The sequence below is a fragment of the Bufo bufo genome, chromosome 4 (assembly GCF_905171765.1).
Source record: "Bufo bufo chromosome 4, aBufBuf1.1, whole genome shotgun sequence".
Taxonomy (NCBI): Eukaryota; Metazoa; Chordata; class Amphibia; order Anura; family Bufonidae; genus Bufo; species Bufo bufo.
In genome coordinates, this window is record NC_053392.1 from 603,926,131 (window position 1) to 603,951,246 (window position 25,116).

Consider the following 25,116-nt stretch of genomic DNA (forward strand, 5'->3'; position numbering starts at 1 on the left):
TCATGGGCTGCAGAGGAGCAGGTGACCATGTCGTTGAGGAATTAAACAAGCCGCAAACCGGAAGATGGACGCGCTGTTGCAGGTAAGCATGAGTCTTTTCATAGAGGAGGCAAGCTGTAGTCATCAGTTCAAATTTAGGTATTCCTGGACAATCCCTTTAAGCTGGCTGAGCATATTATATGAACGTTGGCTGAACACCCTGATTTAGGTGGGGCCGGTTGACCATCTAATACGTAAGGGGGCCTCCCAACTCAAAGAAAGAAGGATTGTGTTGTGATGGGAGATAAGCCACTGCATTTATAAGATGTTTGCATTTATTAGCCAGTATTTGCCCCGTACACTTCCAAAGCAAACATTGGCATTGTCCTTCATTGGTTTTGCATAAAGATAGAATCACAGTTTTTGTGGATGTTTTTGGTGCCCGAGCCAAAGTTAACACGAGGACCTACACTTCTCCTTCCTGCTGGATCCACTTTTGACTTTGGCTGGAACAAAACTGCCACAAAACATAGGCTTAACTATCACAGAGCTGCAATAAAGCCTAGAAAGCCAAATGAATGTGTAGTCCCCAGAGCAAGGGCACTCCCTACTTTATGGCACTTTAAAGGGTTAACTTGCACTAGGCTTTATGCTGTTGTGTGCTTTATATTGTTGAACTGCATTCTATATGTTTATTGTCATATATCATGTTCATTTGCACTATTGCACTGTATTTACACAGCACTGTGGAAAGAGTTAATACACGGTCAGCTAATAATGAAAGACTTTGGGACTTTCTATCTATGCACCGAGAAAGATAGTTATTTTCCACAGTTACTATAAGAGACTATGCAAAGTTCTGGAGGGAAAAACAGACACACTGACCTTCCAAATGTCTGGTTGAGTGCTCTTCTTTATGCCTGAAAGAACTGCTTAGTCATTCCCATAGACTTGAATTGAAACTCTATACCAGTCTTTGACAGACTGAAATTGCAACATTGTTTCTTTTTAGGCTGAGCTTCTCCATTCCACCCCTTCCACTAGAAGGTTCTAGTTCAGTAAGAAACTATATACAAAGAGAGCAATTAGAGCCCCTAGTTGTCTGTAGGCAGAGACCAATGTTTAGAAGGAGAAACTCATGCCAGACTGCATGAGTGACCATAAGAAGACACTCAGAAGGGGATACTCTGCCACAGACCCTGGATCACCAGCCCTTTGACCAGAGTGCCAACCGGATGACTGAGCCACAGATCCTGGATCAGGGCACCAGCCTTCTGAGAGAGGCACAGCTAACTCGGGACTTTCCTCAGAACATAACCTTCTTCTGCCAGGGAGATGCCAGCTCAGTGCATTACCTGTATTGTTTTGCACTTGAGTTCCTCCAGTAAAGAAGCACACTGGTGAACTACAAACCCTGACTATTTGGACTTATTTCCCAATGGGGTGCGCCATGTCTTACCATCCCCTCCGACGAGGAGCAACATGTGGTGACACCTCAACAGTGTCTGTGGGACCCACCCAGAATCCACTGAAAATGGATTCTGGATAAGGACCTCCAAGTCTCTCCACAGCACCTTCCCCAAGCACATCAAAGTGAAAAACAAGTATGCACTGAGTGGTATGCCTGTATGTTGGGAGGTAGGTCTAAATGTCTGCAAGTGTTGGACATCTCTGGTGGGGGTGAGGGTCACGTACCCATCTTTGATAATCTGAATCCATTCCAAGAAGGAGCTCACAGTTGGGCCTGCTCGCCTTCTGGCTCCACTTTGGCTGTCTATCAGGAACAGCTTTCTTCTCACGTGTCGGCTGAAGGAAGAATTTGGAAAAACAAGGATCCTCGCTGAGAGGGGAGAACCTACCTGCAACACAACAAAGAAAGATATCGGTAGGTACGCCATTGCTTTACTCAGATGTTGGACATATGAATGACATTGTGGATTTCCACTGAAAACATAGGACACAGATTTCACAAGGGCATCATGTGGATTCTGGTGCTGAATATGCACCAAAATGAATGTGAAAAAAAAAGAAATGTGTGCACATACCTGTTCCTTCCTACCTCTGCCAAGATCTCTCCAGGAGCTTGCAGACACCTGGGTCCTCCGGTCTGAGGTGGGCCCCAGAAAACTAGGTTAACAGCTCCCACACTTTTCAAGCCAAGGATCCAGGAGGCTCTTTGTGACTCCTAGGATAGGGCCATACACGGTGCATTTTTCCACCACAAATCCACCGCAGTATAACTTGCAAAGTTTGTGCTGAACCTCAACCCAAATACACATGCTGCAGATTTCCAAATCTGTCCTGAAGGTCATTTCTGTGTTGAGAAATTTCCACAGTGTGCGGAAGACATTTGTACAATCTTCCCTGCTACCGTAATCCACCGCAGATTTCACCTGTACAAATCCGCAGCAATTCCTGTGCAAATGAACTTACTCTAAAGGCTAAACTATACTAGGAGCTGGTCCTGGAGGGAATGGAAATTTGGGAACGGAGACTTGGAGAAGACAACAGAACCCTGAGGCTAAGTTCACACATTGTGGATTTGTGGTGGATCAAAAAAATAATCTGTAGCCCCTAGACAGGAACTGAGAAACCCCATAGATCTGTACTGTAGATTTTGCTCCAGTCTAGGAGCACGCTCGGTGGGATAGTTCACGCAGGTTTGGGGGTCCTCCCGAAACTAGTTGCAGGTCTGGACCTGAATGAATGGCGGCAGTGGGATAAAATGCTTGATATACCCATCAGCTGATACATTACCTGAATGATGCTGCTCGTTGTTTGAAAAAGGATCAAGGCTTGGCAATAGGTAAACACTGTTCTGATAAGGGTAATACATGGTAAGCTCCTATAGATGGCACCGGAGAGACAGTTTCCTTCCATCTGGACCGAGCTATTTTGCATACGATATCCCAGGGGGCTTTGCTCCACGACTTGGATCTCCACAATAAGAGTCAGTACCTTCTAAGAGTAATTATGTTGTGAGAAAAAAAAACTCTTTATGTCTCCATAACTGCAGTCAAGTATGGGACCATGGGAAGCCAAGGCCACCGCTCCGGTATACAGCTATGTGCATAAACCCCAATACCAAAAACTGCAAAAAAACAGCCAAAAGTTCAGGGTCAAGGGTCTTAACTGCGCTCCACGTGTGTAAGACCAGTATCTGTCAGAGGTCAGGGATAAATATGTCTCATCGGTGGTCTATAAAGGGCAGAGTCAGATTATAATCTCTATGTGTGATGTGGGTGACCGCCCGGGACCAGAGCGCCCATCATCGATGGTGCCATCTCCTGCATTACTCCCATAACTACAGCCAATACACTTCGAGGGGTTGTCCAAAGCCATACGACCATGTTTCATACCTCATAATGTCCTAACTCTGTAATACACTTTCGTTGCCAGTCTTGCTTCTGTTTGCAAATCTTAAGTCGTTTCACGTGACTCCTCCAACGCTTCCAGGTGACGTCTCTTCTACACTGCTGCATCTTCTTCTCATACGCCGCCCATCTTGCTTAGCTTGGAATCTGTTGGGCGGGTCATGGGCGGCACTGTCCGCGTGCGGCACTAGTAGTTTCCGAACACTCTGTAGACTTTGTTATGACAGCGCATGCGCCCTCTCCTGCTTGATTGACAGAGCCAGGCGAGAGGACTATGTAGGAACCTGGCCCAATCTGGAAGAACTGGGAGGGGCTGGCAGAGGAGGTGAGAGGAGCAAGGGTGCACAGAGTGGCTTGGGTCCGCCCTCGGTGCACTTAACTGTTAATTTGCAAATTTATTAAAATTACTTTTTCTCCAGACGTGAAAGGTATCATTACATTCGGCTGAGCTAGCCTTACAAGGTTTTATTTCTGAATTTGCCGCTGACAGACTCCCTTTAAAAGTGTTTTCTACCCTCATGATAGGCCATCACTAGCGGATCGCGTGGATGCAGGATGTCCCTGACTGCAGCGCTGCTTCCACCGAAGCGAAGGGTAACCAGGTCCGTCCACTACACAATGGGTGAAGCTGTGTAGGTATAGCCAACCAGATACTGACGGTGTGTCCTTTAAAGTAAAGATGCTGCTGGGGAGCACGTCACCGCCTGGTACAACAAAGAGCCAGCACTGGCATGAACACTCAGGCGCCCACTAGACGAGCTACCACGTACAATGCCACCGTGCCCAGGCCAACGCCGCCCTCAGCTACTTCTTAATGTAGCATAACAGATACAGATGACTGTATTGTGACTCACAGATTTCTCCGCCAGATGGGATCCACTGTCATACGACTGCACGTAATACATCCAAACACATTCTGCTCAGATATGGAAAATAATACAAGAGACAAATCTGAGCTTATCCCTGCAGCGGAGAGGGGGATGGAAGGAGGATGAGCTGTGACGGCATTATCAACAGAGTGAATAACGCAATACAGCTGTACAACACAGGATAATCTGTACATAGGAGGCAGTATTATAGTAGTTATATTCTTGTACATAGGAGCAGTATTATAGTAGTTATATTCCTGTACATAGGAGGCAGTATTATAGTAGTTATATTCCTGTACATAGGAGGCAGTATTATAGTAGTTATATTCTTGTACATAGGAGCAGTATTATAGTAGTTATATTCCTGTACATAGGAGGCAGTATTATAGTAGTTATATTCTTGTACATAGGAGCAGTATTATAGTAGTTATATTCTTGTACATAGGAGGCAGTATTATAGTAGTTATAATCCTGTACATAGGAGGCAGTATTATAGTAGTTATATTCTTGTACATAGGAGCAGTATTATAGTAGTTATATTCTTGTACATAGGAGCAGTATTATAGTTGTTATATTCTTGTACATAGGAGCAGTATTATAGTAGTTATATTCTTGTACATAAGAGGCAGTATTATAGTAGTTATATTCTTGTACATAGTAGGCAGTATTATAGTAGTTATATTCTTGTACATAGGAGGCAGTATTATAGTAGTTATATTCTTGTACATAGGAGCAGTATTATAGTAGTTATATTCTTGTACATAGGAGGCAGTATTATAGTAGTTATATTCTTGTACATAGGAGCAGTATTATAGTAGTTATATTCTTGTACATAGGAGGCAGTATTATAGTAGTTATATTCTTGTACATAGGAGGCAGTATTATAGTAGTTATATTCTTGTACATAGGAGGCATTATTATAGTAGTTATATTCTTGTACATAGGAGCAGTATTATAGTAGTTATATTCTTGTACATAGGAGGCAGTATTATAGTAGTTATATTCTTGTACATAGGAGCAGTATTATAGTAGTTATATTCTTGTACATAGGAGCAGTATTATAGTAGTTATATTCTTGTACATAGGAGGCAGTATTATAGTAGTTATATTCTTGTACATAGAAGCAGTATTATAGTAGTTGTATCGTCTTGTACATAGGAGCAGTATTATAGTAGTTATATTCTTGTACATAGGAGCAGTATTATAGTAGTTATATTCTTGTACATAGGAGGCAGTATTATAGTAGTTATATTCTTGTACATAGGAGCATTATTATAGTAGTTATATTCTTGTACATAGGAGGCAGTATTATAGTAGTTATGTTAGGTTTAAGACTTGCTTTTAGTGAATTTAACATAATAGGCAAATAGACTCTTGTTGTAATCTACTGATGGTAAATCAGAACAGCAGGTAAAATAATTTGGTAATATCAGATCTTAGATGCAGTCATTGAGCAAAGTTACACAATAGAATCGCTGATCCTTTGGGTAACAACTAGTAAAAACCACCTACCTATAGTCTGCTCAAATCCATCCACAAGCCCTTGTATATGTATTTCAAATTCAGTGTTAGGAGGAAAGACCAGGACAGTCTTAGGAGCAGCAGCTGATGACCTGCAATGAAGTAATCATGTTAAGAAAATGAATATGGTAGGTGTTGGGGGGCAATGCTAAGCAGAGCAAAGCCAGACACAATGGGGGTCATTTACTCACCAGAGATACGTCTGTATTAGGTGTATTTCTGGGGCAAATTGTGGCATAAAGGTTATTTGCACCGCAATCTGCGACTTTTTCCCGCTCATGCAAGGTCGAAAAAAGTGGGTGTGGCATGGGCAGGGGAGGGGCCAGCATATCCGTATCATTCATCATTTTCTACGCCTGTTTTAGGCATAGAAAATGGTCCAAATCTATGCCAGCAAGAGAGCTGGGGTAGATTTTGAAGGGGCAGTGGATAATACTGAAGTTATGTAGAGGCCGGCGCCGGTCTTAATAAATGACCCCTAATGACTCATAATGCAGCCAAAATGCCTGGCCTGAGGAACCGGGCAAAAGACCCAAGGAGCGCGCCCCTGGTGCCCATGTCTACCAGTGGTGACACAAATACGGCTGCATATCACCCTGGACACGCAGCTGGCCTTCACCGGCCTCACCTTCTTGGACTGTCTTCATCTTTCCCATCATTGACCCATTCTTCAGAACCTAGAAAATAAGACAATTGTTAAAAATAAAGCATCTGTAAATCCAGCAGTGACAATAGGAACCATGGGGCCAGTTTCCGAATCAAAATACCCAAAAATTCTTGGAAATGGGTGGGGCTCCATTGGAAAGGCGGTGAGGCTTAAGATGCGCCAATTTTGTTATCTAAAATTTCCCCTGGTCAGGCAGCAGGTAAGGAACATTTTATCGCTAGCTATGCAGTTAAAGATAGAGCTGTAAACACCTATTAGGACATTTTTTAGGGGTTGAATATTTTTGCAATGCACAGTGTTCACTGTATAGCATCAGCTCTGAACTGCTGCTGACATATTTACCAGGATAATCCTCATTTCCTTCTTCGAAAGTGACTTGCTTTTTGCCTCCAGGAGGATCATGGGAAGCCGCGGAAAGTTGCTGCTCGTCTTCTGTCCGGGAATGCAGGACCAAGCGAACTTCAAACACCGCAGCCGCTTCTTGTTTCCCTCGCTTGTTCTCTCGAATTTCCCTCAGCACCTGAAATCAAGAGGAGAATTACCATCCTCACAAATAGCTGCATTCATATTCATAGAATTATAAAATATGTAATAATTACTGCCATAAGGCAATTCCATCCGTTACATATAAATACATGATGCAGGTATAATCAGCAGCCGCACATCAATATGGAATTGTGGAGGTGACTCTAGACACACCAGGAAAAACTACCGCAACATCCGTAATGTATGCACACAGTGACTGCACCAGCAGAATAAGGAGTGCAGCTCTGGAGTATAATACAGGATGTAACTCAGGATCAGTACAGGATAAGTAATGTATGTACACAGTGACTGCACCAGCAGAATAGTGAGTGCAGCTCTGGAGTATAATACAGGATGTAACTCAGGATCAGTACAGGATAAGTAATGTATGTACACAGTGACTGCACCAGCAGAATAGTGAGTGCAGCTCTGGAGTATAATACAGGATGTAACTCAGGATCAGTACAGGATAAGTAATGTAATGTATGTACACAATGACTCCACCAGCAGAATAGTGAGTGCAGCTCTGGAGTATAATACAGGATGTAACTCAGGATCAGTACAGGATAAGTAATGTAATGTATGTACACAATGACTCCACCAGCAGAATAGTGAGTACAGCTCTGGAGTATAATACAGGATGTAACTCAGGATCAGTGCAGGATAAGTAATGTATGTACACAGTGACTGCACCAGCAGAATAGTGAGTGCAGCTCTGGAGTATAATACAGGATGTAACTCAGGATCAGTACAGGATAAGTAATGTAATGTATGTACACAGTGACTGCACCAGCAGAATAGTGAGTACAGCTCTGGAGTATAATACAGGATGTAACTCAGGATCAGTACAGGATATGTAATGTATGTACACAGTGACTCCACCAGCAGAATAGTGAGTGCAGCTCTGGAGTATAATACAGGATGTAACTCAGGATCAGTACAGGACAAGTAATGTATGTACAAAGTGACTACACCAGCAGAACAGTGAGTGCAGCTCTGGAGTATAATACAGGATGTAACTCAGGATCAGTACAGGATAAGTAATGTATGTACACAGTGACTACACCAGCAGAACAGTGAGTGCAGCTCTGGAGTATAATACAGGATGTAACTCAGGGTCAGTACAGGATAAGTAATGTAATGTATGTACACAATGACTCCACCAGCAGAATAGTGAGTGCAGCTCTGGAGTATAACACAGGATGTAACTCAGGATCAGTACAGGATAAGTAATGTAATGTATGTACACAGTGACTGCACCAGCAGAATAGTGAGTGCAGCTCTGGAGTATAATACAGGATGTAACTCAGGATCAGTACAGGATAAGTAATGTAATGTATGTACACAGTGACTACACCAGCAGAATAGTGAGTACAGCTCTGGAGTAAATACAGGATGTAATCAGGATCAGTACAGGATAAGTAATGTAACATATGTACGACTGATGTAACGTAGAGTTTAATTCTGTGCAACTTACCTTAGAAATATCTACTGGTGAACTGGCCATTTGTTGGACTTTATCAGATATTTCCAGGCTTTTGTCCTCTGCGTTTCTAAAATAAATCATTGATACAGAAAATACGTATAAATTAAATTTCTTTTACTACACTGATAGTATGTATAAGTGAGTGTGGTCAAGATGCCACATGCATAATGCCTTGTAGTTCTAGTGCTTGGCTCAGACCTCAGCAGCAACCAAAACCGCTGATTGTCCAGGGTGCCGGGAATTCGCTCCTGGCCAATGTGATACTGATGACCGATCCTAACTTTTCTGGAGTTCTGAGAAAAGTTTTGATCGGTGGAGGTCTGAGTGAGAGAAACGTTCACATATTGTGGTCGCTGCAGAAGATGGACTCAAAAGAAGTCTATGAGCCGGACTCAATTCCATCCAGTGAGGAGAGAGAGCAGGATATTCAGACTACCACAGATGAAAGCTTTTGATATGTCTCTAAACTCAGAGACTCTTCAAGTAAAAGAAAGATTAATGTTTTTGTATCTAAGTCCACCTTCTTTGTGCCATCTTACAGGTGAAATCTCAGCAGCCGGCTGCACATACATAGTCAAGTCCCATTATTCTGACAACTCCCTACCCTTGGTGTTCTAGCAGGTAGCTCATGAAGGAAGTCCTGTGTGCTGAGCTGGCTCGGCGGGTATATAAGGTGTGCTGAGCTGACTCGGTGGGTATATAAGGTGTGCTGAGCTGACTCGGTGGGTAAATAAGGTGCTCTGAGCTGGCTCGTGGGTATATAAGGTGTGTTGAGCTGGCTCGGTGGGTATATAAGGTGTGTTGAGCTGGCTCGGTGGGTATATAAGGTGTGTTGAGCTGGCTCGGTGGGTATATAAGGTGTGTTGAGCTGGCTCGGTGGGTATATAAGGTGTGCTGAGCTGGCTCGGTAGGCTGTCTGCACACATATCCCTCGTTGCGGTCATGGATAAAAGGGGACATTTATCAGAGATGCAGGCAGGGATGATTATTGGCTTTCGGGCCCCACGTGGCGGTATTTCTGAAACTGCGCAGTGTGAACTGTTCTCGTGCTGCTGTGGTGAAAGTGTATGGTGAGTGGACAAATGGAACCATTGTGAAGAAGCGATGTGAAAACTGCGGAGCACCACGTGCCACTGATGAGAGGTGAATGTCGCCTATGAAGGTGCGTGAGGATGGAGGACACCCACAGCGGAGCAGTATGGGAGCTCAGAAGCCGACAGACGCTCACTGCACTTTTGCTAAACAAGTTACATCAGCAGAAAAGGCTCCTATTTTCGCTGCTGTATCAGAATAGAACCTCCTCTGACTGGCAAAGGGTTGTCTTCTCCGATGAGTTACATTTTCTGCTTCATGGAAAGGATGGACATTGGCGTGTCGGGTGAGAAACATCATAGAGGGAACACCCTGCAGCTATTACTGGAAGAACACAAGCTGGTGGGGGCAGCATTATGGTATGGAGGTTTTCGTGGCATTCTGTAGGCCACTCATCCATGTGGAAGGAACTCTCAACCGATTTGGGTATGAATCCATCCTTGCAGATCAGGTACACCCCTACATGCTGATTGTCTTCCCTGGGGCGAATGGGATCTTCCAGCAAGACAATGTGTCATGTCGCAAGGCCATAAATGTCCAACATTGGTTGGTAGCGCATGACCAAGACTTCCAATTACTACCCTGGCCCCTAATTCCCCAGACTTGAACCCAACTGATCATCTGTGGGACCACCTCGATGGTCGTGTCCGCTCTATGGATTCTCCCCCACACCCCCTCCAGCAGCTGTGGGATGCACCTCAGTCAGCAAGGCTCCAGATACCTGTGACAACCTACCAGGACCTACCTGGTCCGTATTGCACACGGCGGTTACTCTGGATATTAGCTGGTGGTCAGAATACTGTGACTAGACAGTGTATGTAGCCCTGTATGATGAGTATCTAGATTCGGAGGCACTCATCTGTGGTATTCTTTATCTCCAGTTAGTGACCCGAGGATCAGACCTTAATTTATCTTTCTTTTTCTCTTCTGCTGACGTCACATGGCTGGAAGCTTCTAAGAATTTGAGGAGCATCTGGACTGCATTGGAGGCCACAGATCGTAGCATCTCCTGGAAGAGGCAGTCGACCAGGCTGAGAAACCTTCTAAACCGCTCCTGCAGATTCCTCCATTCGGACTGCTCTGTGTAATTTGGCTCCTTTGGGGATGTAGATAAGAATGGATCCTTCAGCCCGACGGCCTCGGCCACCTGGAATGTAAAGAGTTACACACCATGGGTTATATTGGCTCCGCGTGCTCTGTTGTATAACGGTTATTCCCAGCTGTTTAATGAAGGAATTAGATTCGCTTCAGCAGAGTAACTTGCGGATTTGTTTTATTAGATGACGGGGGACAATCTGGAAACAGGGAGATGATGACTGTCAGCTGCTCTCCTGCCTGTGGAAGCCTCATCATACACAGTGTATACAGTGGTCCTGGCGATCCCTATGGCTCCCTACTACAAAGCTGTAGGCACTTCATGTGCTGCCACATGGTGCCTCTGTACGGCACAGCATCAGAGCAATTCTTGCCTAGAAGCAATACTTTTTCGAAAGTGAATGCCTCCATCATATGGCGTCCGATGGAGCATGCCGGCCACCTCTAGCCGGGCGCTAAAGGCTTCTATGGGGCTTCATGAGGGCTAATAAATGTTCAATTGCCTACATTCATTTCTATGTCACCAACATATTCCATAGCGCTGTACAGATATTGTCAGCTCACTCACATCGGTCCTTATCCCCACGGGGGCTCACTATCTAAATTCCAGACTATCGTACTAGTACGGCAAAGAGGAGACTCGCAAAAACATGAGAAGAACATACAAATCCATGTAGATGTTGGTTGTGTTCAATCCCAGGACCCCAGCCACGGAGCCACCATCATACATATGGGTGCACTATATACAGCTCTGCTGGGGGACATAGTGCTAAGGACCCTTCCCCCTTGATCTTTAACCCCTGAGATACCACGGTCAATACACTATTAAAAAAAATATATATAATTAAAAATACTTATGCGGTATTTGCCACATTCTCAAACACAAGTTACTCAATAAATCATACTGTATGAACCCAAAATTGGCGCCATTCCATTAAAAAATGCAGATTGTCCAGTTAAAGGGGTTGTCATTCTGAGACATTCGTGGCATATGGCTAGGATATGTGCAGGTTGGTGCACCTCTAAGACCCCCACCCTATCTCCAGAACACTCCCGAAAGTAAAGGAGAGTGCACTTCACATGCGCAGCGAGATCTCCATTGATGAGAGTTCCGAAAACTGCTGGGTGAGCAAGTGCGGCCACTGCTCCATTCACTTCTATAGGACTGCCAGAGATAGCCGAGCCACAGCTTGGCTATTTTTCGTCCCACAGAGATGAATGGAGGGAGGACGCACATGCGTGGCTTCTCCCAGCTCACCGCTCTACAACATGCCACCAATGTCTCAGATGAGACAATCCTTTTAAGTCCTCATGACGTTAAGGCTCTCAGGATGTAATTATAAAAAAATTTAAAAAAATAAGATTGTGTCCTAAGGCCCAAAAAGGCTGTCCCTTTAAGGGATTAAACAATATTTCCTATTTTCTAAGTCAGGAACCCCTGGTGACCAGTTGATCGCCACAAGATAACCTTCAGTGTCTGCTACAGTGGCCACTACAGGAGGGATGTGGTATTGCATGATGCTCATTCAAATGACTGACTGAGAAGATCACGGGAGTCATTGAGTAGAGCACTCCCATCCATGATGTCCATATACCTTAAACAGGTACATGGAAGGGGCTTTTCCTAATATTCCAACACCTTCAAATAAAAAGAGGGTACATCACAGTGAAACTTTTATTATTATTAACACAGTCTCATACCTTATGTAAAGTCTGAGCGATGACCTTAAGAAGCATTTCTCTGAGTGTCTGAAGTTTCTTCAGGGAATTATCACTGGCTTCGTTCTGAATATGACAAAAATCCTTCAGGGAATAGGTGCAGGAGTGATCCAGCTGCAGAGAGGAGGAGTACATTACACACCGGGCCGTTCCGTATACTAGCTGAGACCCTCATACATTCAAATATATACATATGTACGCTCCCTGAGCACATGCTCAGTATAAGCATCCGGGCATACTGTATAGGAACGTTGACTACATCGGGGAGCGATCTGCTTTTGGGAGATGTTCTCCTTTAGTTAGATCCAAATTTCCTAATATTATTAATACTGTTCCTTACATTAACAAGTAAAATAGGCAAATCTCCATGTGGGCTATCACTCTGGACATTCACAGCGCCCTCACACAACGTCTGGAGGTATAGCAGGCAGTCCTGGAAGAGTCCATCAGCGAGGAACAGATGGCGGAGGAGCAGCGCCCTGTACATTGAGAACGCAAAGATTACTATTCAAGGGATTACTACAAGTAGAAAATAGACAAAAATATCACTTAATATTCTTCTTGGTCTCTCCTATATGTGGATCATTTCTCTTTTGAATTTCACTAAGATCAGATCTGGCTGTAAGGCACCTGCCAGCAGTAGTAGCCCCTCATCCCTACTGCTCAGTTTGCTATAAGAAAAGCATTGTGCTAGGTTGAATTAGTGCTGCAAGAGCTTCATAAAAAGGGTACAAAGCTGGCATTGGTAAATCTGATCAGATCTGGCGGTAGGGCAACTGGCTGCAGCAGTAGCCCCTCATCCCCACTGCTTCATTTGCATTAGGAAAACCATTGTGATAAGTTTAATTTGTGTTGCAGGGGCTTCATAAAAAGGGTACAAATCTGGCATTGGTAACTCTGATCAGATCTGGCTGTAAGGCAACTGGCCGCAGAAGTAGCCCCTTATCCACACTGTTCAGTTTGCAATAGGAAAGCCATTGCGATAAGTTTAATTTGTATTGTAGGATCTTTATAAATAGGGTAGAAATCTGGTATTGATCAATCTGATCAGATCTGGCTGTAAGGCACCTGCCAGCAGTAGTAGCCCCTCATCCCCACTGCTTCATTTGCAATAGGAAAACCATTGTGCTAAGTTTAATTTGTGTTGCAGGGGCTTAATAAATAGGGAAGAAATGTGACATTGGTAAATCTGATCAGATCTGGCTGTAAGGCAACTGGCCGCAGCAGTAGCCCCTCAGCCCTACTGCTCAGTTTGCAATAGGAAAACCATTGTGATAAGTTTAATTTGTGTTGCAGGGGCTTCATAAAAAGGGTACAAATCTGGCATTGGTAACTCTGATCAGATCTGGCTGTAAGGCAACTGGCCGCAGAAGTAGCCCCTTATCCACACTGTTCAGTTTGCAATAGGAAAGCCATTGCGATAAGTTTAATTTGTATTGTAGGATCTTTATAAATAGGGTAGAAATCTGGTATTGATCAATCTGATCAGATCTGGCTGTAAGGCAACTGGCTGAAGCAGTAGCCCCTCATCCCCACTGCTTCATTTGCAATAGGAAAACCATTGTGCTAAGTTTAATTTGTGTTGCAGGGGCTTAATAAATAGGGAAGAAATGTGACATTGGTAAATCTGATCAGATCTGGCTGTAAGGCAACTGGCCGCAGCAGTAGCCCCTCAACCCTACTGCTCAGTTTGCAATAGGAAAGCCGTTGTGCTAAGTTTAATTTGTGTTGTAGGAGCTTCATAAATAGGGTAGAAAACTGGTATTGATCAATCTGATCAGATCTGGCGGTAGGGCAACTGGCTGCAGCAGTAGCCCCTTATCCCCACTGCTTCATTTGCAATAGGAAAACCATTGTGATAAGTTTAATTTGTGTTGTAGGATCTTTATAAATAGAGTAGAATTGTGACATTGATAAATCTGATCAGATCTGGCTGTAAGGCAACTGGCCGCAGCAGTAGCCCCTCATCCCTACTGCTCAGTTTGCAATAGGAAAACCATTGTGCCAAGTTTAATTTATATTGCAGGTTCTTCATAAACAGGGTAAAAATGTGACATTGATAAATCTGATCAGATCTGTCTGTAAGGCAACTGGTCAGAGCAGCAGCCCCTCTCCACTCCCCTGCTCCTTTTACAATAAGAAAGCCATTGTGCCAAGTTTAATTTGTGTTGCAAGGGCTTCATAAATAGGGTAGAAATCTGACATTGATAAATCTGATCCGATTTGGAGGTAGGGCAACTGGCTGCAGCAGTAGCCCCTCATCCCCACTGCTCCATTTGCAATAGGAAAACTATTGTGATAAGTTGAATTAATGCTGCAAGGGTATGAATCTGGCATTGATACATTATATCTGCTCAGATCTGGTTGTCCTCACTGCTCCAGCTGCAATAGGAAACCCATTGTGCTAAGTAAGCTCAGTTTCAATTTGTGGTGCAAAAGCTTCATAAATATGGTAGAAAACTGGCAATGATAAATCTGGTGAATTCCGTAGCGTGAGCATACATGGCGATTCGTTTTCATCACATACTTGCTACTGTCCATCTTGGATCTGTGAACGTTCCTTTTCCACACCGTAAAAGCTTTCCACAGCCTAAAAAAAAAAAACAGCAAAAAAGTAAAAATCACTGCAGTGATTACATTCATTTCATGGGGAACGTCATGGTTTCGATCAGGGATTTAACCAGAAAATAATGCAGGATCAACCCTACCAGGCATTATAACTGGTTTAATAGGGTTGATCCAGCTGACATATAATGGTATATAATGGCCAAAAGCACACTCTTCTGTCGCCATCAGATGAATTGAGCCCTATGGATTTGTTTGATATATGTTCAGAGAACACATAGGACTGACACGCTGTGTGAACAGAGCCCCACACTGTAGAGAAAACTTATTTTGCCAGCAACACAGACACATTTTCAGCCTTACCTGAACTGGGAGAATGTGCGGATATTCTTTATTGCATAGTATTTCTCCCTCTCACATAACCACTCGGTGACGGGCACGGCCTCCATGATCTCCGCTCCCGAGACCATCATGACCTGGGGAATGAAAGAATGAAAAGACTAATCCCACCACCATCCATATCTACATAGAAGGGAGCAGAGGATTTAGGGTTCATCCATGTGGCGGTATTACGGATGCGTGCTGTACAGATAAGATTCTGGCTGTCTGCAGCAACCACTAGGGGGAGTCAAGGAGCTTACAGTCTATTTTTTTTTTTTTTAAAGGGGTTCCCCAGGATTGAAAATATATACTAACAGCGCACAGATGGTTGTCAGAGTATAGCTAAGTATGACACAAAAAAGATGGTCAGACGGTCCCGGGGCCCTTCAATTGGACCCTGGTAGGATTGGACCTTGATCACGTCATATTGATTCTCTGTTACTGGGTCAGAGGTAAGAAAGTGCACTCAATCTCTCACTTTGAATGTAGTGATAAGGGTCTGCTAGCTCACAAGCAGTTGTTACTCCCTCCTCCATACAGAAACTGTGCCGAGGCTGCTGTAATCACAGGACTTTAGCTAGCAAGTTCCTCTACAGACAGGTTGTAATTAGGGCGAGGCTGCGGCTGTGTATTACAGTCATTGCCGTGACCTCAATCGCACAAAAACATACTTGCCCGTACGATCTGCAGTACAAAAGTAGCCCCCCTCCTGCTCCTTATGATGAGCATTCTCACCCGGCATCCTCAAGCAGTTAAGCCAGCATGCAGTAAGCTCCCTCTAGTGGTGGCTGCAGCCAGATAGAATTTTATGTTTTTCTTAGTCTACGCAGAGGTTTGGAGCTCTGTATCAGAAAAAAAAACAGAGCTCCAGCTGCTATAAATATATCCTATATTAGGCTGGGTTCACATCATGATTTGGTCTCACATCATGATCGTCAGGGGTCCGACTCCCGGCACCCCCGCCAATCAGCTTACCAAGCACAGCGCAGTACATTGTACAGTGGCTGTGCTTGGTATTGCAGCTCAGCCCCATTCACTGAGTGGCGCCTAGGACATGCGATCGATGAACGTGACATCACTGACCTAGGAAGAGGCAGCAGTGCCCACGTAGCGCCTCGGTCCTAAAAACAACGTACTAATAAAAGGTCACTTTAAAGGGGTTATATAAAATTAGAAAAAAGCACCACGTTTGTCTGTGGGTTGTGTCTGGTATTGCAGCTAGGTCCCATTTATGCTCATACTGCAATACCAGTTCCAGCCTGTGGAAGCGCTGTTTAAAAAAAAAATAATACTTTTATCTTATCCTGGCCAACCCCTTTAATAAACGAGTAACGATTTTCTGGCTACAACGGGAGTTCTCCTCCTTTCTAGACAATAAAAACGAAAGATAACTTTCCAGGGTGACAGCCATGACACAGAATAATGAATATGAGGGGAGACAAGCGGACAGATGGTTCATAAACGGTAGTCAACACTAATTACAAAGGATGATATTGCAGGCTCTGTGGGCTGTGCCTTAATCACTATCACATGCCTTATGTTAGAGAATTTTGCAGTCAGCTTTGGATGTGATTGGAGCATATCCTGGATCAATATCAGAATAAGACGGTCATCCATATATACATCCGCACTGCTTACCTTAGACACATAGGATGCACTGACAGTCCAGTATACGTCACACTGCACGGCGGTATAAGCTGGAACCACCTGGAGATCGTATGGATCGTAGCGAGCGGTGGGGTGGCCATGATATCTGGGTAAGCAATATACAAATTCTCCCGTGTCTTCTTTCATAAGAGTGTTCTCCTAGCAGAAGAAGCCAGAAACACCGAAATGACCAAGCCTGATAATACCCAGACAGTATCAAGTTCTGTGATGCCCTAGTGCAGGGCCTGAGGAGGAGGAGCATGACACAATATGGGTTTTAAATCACTGTATCATGCTGCGCCCAGTCAGGCCGTACTTAATCAGAGTGTTTTTTTTAACTTAAAGAAAACCTCATGCACCTCAGAGGCTTTGTGGAGCCATTCCACTGATAGCTCGTCCATTTGTGCTGCAGACCTCTCCTATGTCCTATGTCTCTAACAGGAAGTTGTTATCATTGTCTGACATCACCCCCTGTTCCCTGTTAGTGCACTCCCGAGGTCACATTGCCTTGGCACTGCTGCAGAGATGGCTTGAATTAGTGTAGAGGCTGCAGTAATCACAGGTCATTACTAGCTAGCATGTTCCTCTATAGACAGCTTGGATTTGGCTTTCCCTCTTTAGTTGAGAAGGTCAATTTATTTTAGCTATGTCTTTCTGTCTCTATCTATCTATCTATCTATCTAACCTTACTCAGCAGGGAGGAAATAAAGTGATGTCTTATACTGAAATGAATGGAGTCTTCAGCCTGCAAGTGAAATAGGTTCTAAACCGCACTGAGCACTTATTGTTAATTACAGATTAGAAACGTATATGTACATACTGAGCTGGAGAACCTAAGAGGGTGAACAGCGGAGGTACACTTTAAATTGACCCACCAAACGTTGTACACTATATTTTGATTCTCACAGCTGACAATGTAAATCAGAGTAAATACCAAGCCAAGAGGAGGAAAGAACTGCCTGTAGAGCTCAAAGACGGGATTGTTTGGAGGCACAGGTCTGGAGAAGGGGACAGAACATTTATTCTCCGCTGGAAATTCCCAAGAGCACAGAGGCCTCCAGGAATGGAACAACCAGAACTCTTCCTAGAGTTGGCCGCTCCACCAATCTAAGAAGTCAGGGGAGAAGGACCTTTGTAAGAGAGGTGACCAAGAACCTAATGGTCATTTTTGCTGAGCTCCAAAGATCTTGTGTGCAGATGGAAGACACTTACAGAAGGTCAACTATTCCTGCAGACCTCCACCAATCTGGGCTTTAAGGCAGGGTGGTCAGAAAGAAGACTCTCCTCAGGAAAAGACACATGAAAGCCACCTGGAGTTTATAAAAAAGCACCTAAAGGACCCAAGACTGTGAGAAACAAGATTCTCTGGTCTGATGAAACCAAGATTGAACCTTTTGGCCTCAATTTTAAGCATTATGTCTGAAGGAAACTTGGCCCTGCTCCTCACATGCCCAATACCATCCCTACAGTGAAGCATGGCGGTAGCAGCAACATGCTGGGGGACAGGGAGACTGATCAGGGTGGAGGGAAAGCTGAATGGAGGAAAGTGCAGAGATATTCTTAATGAGAACCTGATCCAGAGCTCTGGACCTCAGACTGGGCTATAGGTTCACCTTCCAACAAGACAATGATCCTAAGTACAAAGCCAAGGCAACACAGGAGAGCCTTAGGGACAACTCTGTGAATGTCCTTGATTGGACCAGCCAGAGCCCTGAACCCAATGGAACGTCTGTGGAGAGACCTCAACCTGACAGCGCTTGAGAGGATCTGCAGAGAACAATGTCAGAAAGTCCCCAAATCCAGGTGCAAACCTTGTGGCATCATCTCCAGGAAGACTGGAGGCTGGAATCACTGTTAGAGGGGCTTCAACTAAGCCCTGAGTAAAGGGTCTGAAGACTTATGTCAATGCAAGATTTTAGTTTTTCCTTTTCAATAAATTATCAGATTTCTGACATCCTGTTCTGTCTCTCTCATCGTGGGACACTGGGTGCTGATTGATGGGGAAACTGGAATTTCTTTATTATTTTAGCACAAGGAGCAACATAACAAAATGTGAAAAAAGTGAAAGGGTCTGAAGACTTCCCTAATGTACTGTACATTGGGTATAATGTGGTGTGTGTAGTTTGCGACCATGCTTTCTGTCAAGCTGAATATGTAGCATGTCCATGCGGGTATATATGGACCTCCACACGACTGTGGGACGCCCCTTTCTTCACTCATGGATCCATAGGATAGAAGAACATTTACTTACCTTGTATTCAGGACAAGACCTTTCCATGGAGTAAATGGAAGTCAGAAAGAGAGTGTGTGTGTGTAGGGGGATGAGGGGTCCTGGCTGTTACACTCACCTCGCCCAGCCCGTAAGGCACATATGCTCCCTCTGGCATTTAAAAAGGCCAGCACGCACCCTTATCTTCACCAGCCAATGGCTGGCAACCCTTAGGGGAAGGTGCCTGAGCAATTAGGTTTCTTTAGCTTGCCAAGTTCCTGCTAGGTGTGTTGTATCCTGTTTTCTGTCCATGTACCCACCTCTGCCTGTTTACTGTACTCTGATCTTCTGCTGCCTGACCTGACCTTGGACTGGTTACTGCATTGCACACATTCCTCCGGGCCTGACCTTGGGCTGTTGTCCCAGACTACAACTTGATGCCTGACCCCTTGATGCTCTGCACCAGTGTTTTTCAGTTCCCGCTGTCAATTATAGAGAGACTATTCCAGGTGGTAGGGTTATTAGAGGCAACTGCCAGGATAATCCCTTTAGGGTTAGCTAAATCTATTGGTTAACACAGTGGTTCCACTCCCAATAGCTGCCAATTTCCTCTCTGGCGCACTCAAAGTGGCGACATATAAAAACCGCCACCCATCCAAGATGTCGGGGATAGGCTCAATTTGAAATATATATGAAACAAATTGCCTCTGTGTCATTGTAAGGCGGAACGTGAGTTTTACCTTTAGAAGTCTCTTATATTTATCTGCCTTGCTGATTTCAAGTTCGAATTGGGGTGTTTTCCACCCGAGCCTGGCCCGGACTCTCTGGATATGTGACATTACATCTGAAAAAGAAGAAGGACGCGAAAAGTTCAGATGTCTGAACTCTTTGCGTTTCCTATATTCAAGCTTCATGTTTTAAAGGGTTAATGAATGCATTGCAGCGTGGTGGCCGGTGATGACCCCCCGCTGGTTTATGGCCACACATTCTTTCCCACTATTTATTACCTGTAATACAATGGCAGTAATGATCCTCTGCTTAGAATGCAATGCGCAGTACCCAAGGGGTGTGAGCGCTACTGAACCTGCTGTCGGTCATTTCAGGTGAGGCCTCCATAGACTCGCCATCAAACTGCAAACAGCTTCAAAAAGTTATGCCAACATGGCACCACCACCTGACGATGACACAACTGTAGTGAAGTGCCACCGCTTATCGTGCAGAATCTGCAGGCTACTTAGTCTTGCTGATTCTTTTCGGAAGTAGGGAGCGGGGGTTGCAGAAGGAACATTCGCTTGCACAGGATGCAGACTGTCATTGTATGTCTCACGGGTTTCTCCAAAATCGGAGCAGACTCTTACTGTCACTTCACTTTCTCAAATGAGAAAGATTTTAATTCAATGACAGCAAGCAGAGATCTCGAAAATCATAAAAATGTCATTATATAATGGATAAGCTATTTGGCCTTAGGGAGTGCTGGAGGTCACGTGGCAGATCACTAAGGACTATAATCACGATTGCCCCAGAAGTGTCTCCGTTACTGTTGGTGCCCCCCCTTCCTGACGTGTGCCAGTCCTCGGCCGGGCAGGCTGTTTGGGTGTTTTACCTTCAGTTCTGTCCATCGCTTCAAACCGGCTCTGAAGGTCTGTCGTTGGTCTCACTGGCGACGCTGAGGACGGCGCCGTATCCTCCAGACGGCCGCTGCTCGTCGCTTCACGTCTGTGATTGCTGCGGAAATAACAATGGTTCACATGACAGGCAGCAGAGGTAGTGAGCTCGGGGAAATGCCGCTGATTTATCCTGGGCACTCCAGCCACACAGATCACAAAAGAGGAACGAGCCATCTACTGCTTCTAAGAAAAGAGGTTCTTCAGCTGCTGCAATGTGTATTATACAACTGGTGACACCATAATACACACCTCAGCTGCTGCAGAACCTCATAATACACACCTCAGCTGCTGCAGAACCTCACAATACACACCTCAGCTGCTGCAGAACCTCACAATACACACCTCAGCTGCTGCAGAACCTCACAATACACACCTCAGCTGCTGCAGAACCTCACAATACACACCTCAGCTGCTGCAGAACCTCACAATACACACCTCAGCTGCTGCAGAACCTCACAATACACACCTCAGCTGCTGCAGAACATCACAATACACACCTCAGCTGCTGCAGAACCTCACAATACACACCTCAGCTGCTGCAGAACCTCACAATACACACCTCAGCTGCTGCAGAACCTCACAATACACACCTCAGCTGCTGCAGAACCTCACAATACACACCTCAGCTGCTGCAGAACCTCACAATACACACCTCAGCTGCTGCAGAACCTCACAATACACACCTCAGCTGCTGCAGAACCTCCTAATACACACCTCAGCTGCTGGAGAACATCATAATACACCTCAGCTGCTGCAGAACCTCATAATACACACCTCAGCTGCTGCAATGTGTATTATACAACTGGTGACACCATAATACACACCTCAGCTGCTGCAGAACCTCACAATACACACCTCAGCTGCTGGAAAACATCATAATACACACCTCAGCTGCTGGAGAACATCATAATACACACCTCAGCTGCTGCAGAACCTCACAATACACACCTCAGCTGCTGGAGAACATCATAATACACACCTCAGCTGCTGCAGAACATCATAATGCACACCTCAGCTGCTGCAGAACCTCCTAATACACACCTCAGCTGCTGGAGAACATCATAATACACACCTCAGCTGCTGCAGAACCTCACAATACACACCTCAGCTGCTGGAGAACATCATAATACACACCTCAGCTGCTGCAGAACCTCATAATACACACCTCAGCTGCTGGAGAACATCATAATACACACCACAGCTGCTGGAGAACCTCCTAATACACACCTCAGCTGCTGCAGAACCTCATAATACACACCTCAGCTGCTGCAGAACCTCCTAACACACCTCAGCTGCTGGAGAACACCATAATACACAACTCAGCTGCTGCAGAACATCATAATACACACCTCAGCTGCTGCAGAACATCATAATACACACCTCAGCTGCTGCAGAACCTCCTAATACACACCTCAGCTGCTGCAGAACCTCATAATACACACCTCAGCTGCTGGAGAACATCATCTTACACACCTCAGCTGCTGCAGAACATCATAATACACACCTCAGCTGCTGCAGAACCTCCTAATACACACCTAAGCTTCTGCAGAACAACATAATACACAACTCAGCTGCTGCAGAACCTCATAATACACACCTCAGCTGCTGCAGAACCTCACAATACACACCTCAGCTACTGCAGAACCTCATAATACACACCTCAGCTGCTGCAGAACCTCATAATACACACCTCAGCTACTGCAGAACCTCCTAATACACACCTCGGCTGCTGCATAACATCATAATACACACATCAGCTGCTGCAGAACCTCATAATACACACCTCAGCTGCTGCTGAACCTCATAATACACCCCTCAGCTACTGCAGAACCTCATAATACACACCTCAGCTGCTGCAGAACATCATAATACACACCTGAGCTGCTGCAGAACATCCTAATACACACCTCAGCTGCTGCAGAACCTTATAATACACACCTCGGCTGCTGCATAACATCATAATACACACCTGAGCTGCTGCAGAACATCCTAATACACACCTCAGCTGCTGCAGAACCTCCTAATACACATCTCAGCTACTGCAGAACCTCATAATACACACCTCAGCTACTGCAGAACCTCATAATACACACCTCAGCTACTGCAGAACCTCCTAATACACACCTCGGCTGCTGCATAACATCATAATACACACCTCAGCTGCTGCAGAACATCCTAATACACGCCTCAGCTGCTGCAGAACCTTCTAATACACACCTCAGCTGCTGGAGAACATCACAATACACACCTCAGCTGCTGGAAAACACCATACTACACACCTCAGCTGCTGCAGAACATCATAATACAGACCTCAGATGCACAGGAGGCACAGGAATTAGAGACAAAGACAAGGAGGCAGACAGCCAATCACATCGCAGCTTTTATTTTTCATAAGCAGAATCCGAAAATAAAGCTGTGCTGTGATTGGCTGCTATGGGCAACCAGCTATTTTTCTGTAAATGCCCCCATTTTTACGTTTCCGGCTCTTTTCTGTAGTCTCGTAGTTTGCCGACGACTCTTCTATTTCTTTCCTGCCTGCAGACAGTTGTGCGGAGAGCGGGGCCGAGGGGCTCCAGGGATCCCGGCGGTGGTTTGGGAATGAGACCCTGGTAATAAAGAGCACATCACATATATATACAGTATAATATAATCTCTAGAGCAGCATGCGTGTACTGGGGGGGAGGGGGCTCCAGAAAGAACTGCTCACAGCAACCAATCAGATTTCAGTATTATCAGGCAAGTCTGAAAATGAAAGCAGCGATATGACTGGTCGATATCTCGGGGGCACTCTTTTTGTCCGTTTCCCTCTCCCCCGTTTTTCGGTTGTACAATATGGCCGCTGTCTTGTGGTTTTCTTCCTGTCACTGGTGGATGATGAGGTTGATTGTACCGCACTACATGTGCACTGCTGCTGAACCCTGGATTACCTGACTACCCTCTGACAACTTTATCACAAACCCAGCTCTGCTACATGACCACTAATGGAATACCTGACTAACTTTCTGACTACCACTTCTATCCCGCGCACCCAGATCTGCTACATCTCTATTAAGAAAGCCTTGAACACCAGACTACCCTACTGATTGCTGCTTCTGTACCACACACCCAGCTCTTCTACATCACCACTAAAAACCCTGGAGCACCTGACTACTCTGCACCACATACTCAGCACTGCTACACCCTGAAATACCGGACTACCTTCCTGACAGCTGCTGCTTCTTAGTGCATACTCAGCCCTGCTACACCTGTTACTGAACTGTAAAATGCCTGACTACCCTCCTCACTACTGCATCTGTACCACATACTGAGCACTGCTACATCGCTGCTCATGAACTCTGGAATACCTGACTACCCTCCTCACTGCTTCTTTAGACTGCATAGTCAGCCCTGCTACATCTCTGTTACTGAACCCTAGAATACATGACTACTATCCTGACTACGGCACCTGTACCTTGCACTCAGCTCTGCTACGTCTGTTACTGAACTGTACAATACCTGCCGACCCTCCTTTACTACGGCATCTGTACCACATACTGAGCTCTGCTACCTCACTGCTAATGACTACCGTCCTCACTGCTTCTTCTTACTGCAAACTCAGCTCTGCTACATCTCTGTTACTGAACCCTAGAATACCTGACTACCCCTCCTGACCTGTACCTTGCACTCAGCTCTGCTACTGCTTGTTAAGCATAGTGAATGCCCCCTGATTTGTGGTCTGATTCTCGTACTGCTCATGGGAAAGAGGGGGCGTTATAGGGGAATAGCGCCGCCTGGTTGATTCTTTCTGCACATACCAGATGATAACCAGAGAGAAGCAATGGATGTACTACTACTCCCACTGTTTCCCATGACTGAAATGATACAATTCCGTTGACCACTAGGAGGAGCCCACGACATACAGATGACACAATGAGCTGGCTATATATGTCAGCTCCACCTAGTGGTGGCTGCAGGAAGTCAGAATTCCCTTTTTTTAGATGTTCCTATAGTGGTGCATGCCCCTGAGTTTGCGCCCCCCATGAAGACTGATGCAAGGCTATAACCAAGTCCTCCGCTCTGGATATAAGGCAGCACCCCGCTTGCACACCCCGTGGGTGAGACACTTCTGCTGGGATTGCTCACCGGCGTGTGACTGTGCTCATTACTGCCGACAGCTTGTCTGTGCCTCCTAGTGTTCCTGGAGACCATCTGGAGAACATCTGAACTCTCCGCTCCAAGATGCAGGCGAGAACGCAGATCGGTTCTGGGCAGGAGCCGGCGCTCCCCCGGGTACATCATGGGTGTTTCTTCCTGGGGTGGGGGCAGAAATATGTATGGAAT

General features: G+C 45.2%; 1 protein-coding gene across 1 annotated transcript in view; it reads right to left on the reverse strand.

Moving 5' to 3' along the window:
- Nucleotides 1–25,116, reverse strand: part of DNAH14 (dynein axonemal heavy chain 14) — a 188,592-nt gene that overhangs the window by 148,695 nt on the left and 14,781 nt on the right. Inside the window, exons 3-17 of the mRNA XM_040430564.1 lie at nt 24,919–25,086; nt 23,272–23,402; nt 20,733–20,854; nt 19,870–19,973; nt 16,912–17,079; nt 15,256–15,368; nt 14,855–14,917; nt 12,668–12,806; nt 12,310–12,441; nt 10,416–10,660; nt 8,413–8,488; nt 6,753–6,930; nt 6,372–6,420; nt 5,735–5,835; nt 1,675–1,838 (exon numbers count right to left, since the gene is read on the reverse strand). Of these exons, the coding sequence (XP_040286498.1) occupies nt 1,675–1,838; nt 5,735–5,835; nt 6,372–6,420; nt 6,753–6,930; nt 8,413–8,488; nt 10,416–10,660; nt 12,310–12,441; nt 12,668–12,806; nt 14,855–14,917; nt 15,256–15,368; nt 16,912–17,079; nt 19,870–19,973; nt 20,733–20,854; nt 23,272–23,402; nt 24,919–25,074 (1,941 nt within the window). The 5' untranslated portion in view covers nt 25,075–25,086. The remainder of the gene's footprint in view (nt 1–1,674; nt 1,839–5,734; nt 5,836–6,371; nt 6,421–6,752; nt 6,931–8,412; nt 8,489–10,415; nt 10,661–12,309; nt 12,442–12,667; nt 12,807–14,854; nt 14,918–15,255; nt 15,369–16,911; nt 17,080–19,869; nt 19,974–20,732; nt 20,855–23,271; nt 23,403–24,918; nt 25,087–25,116) is intronic.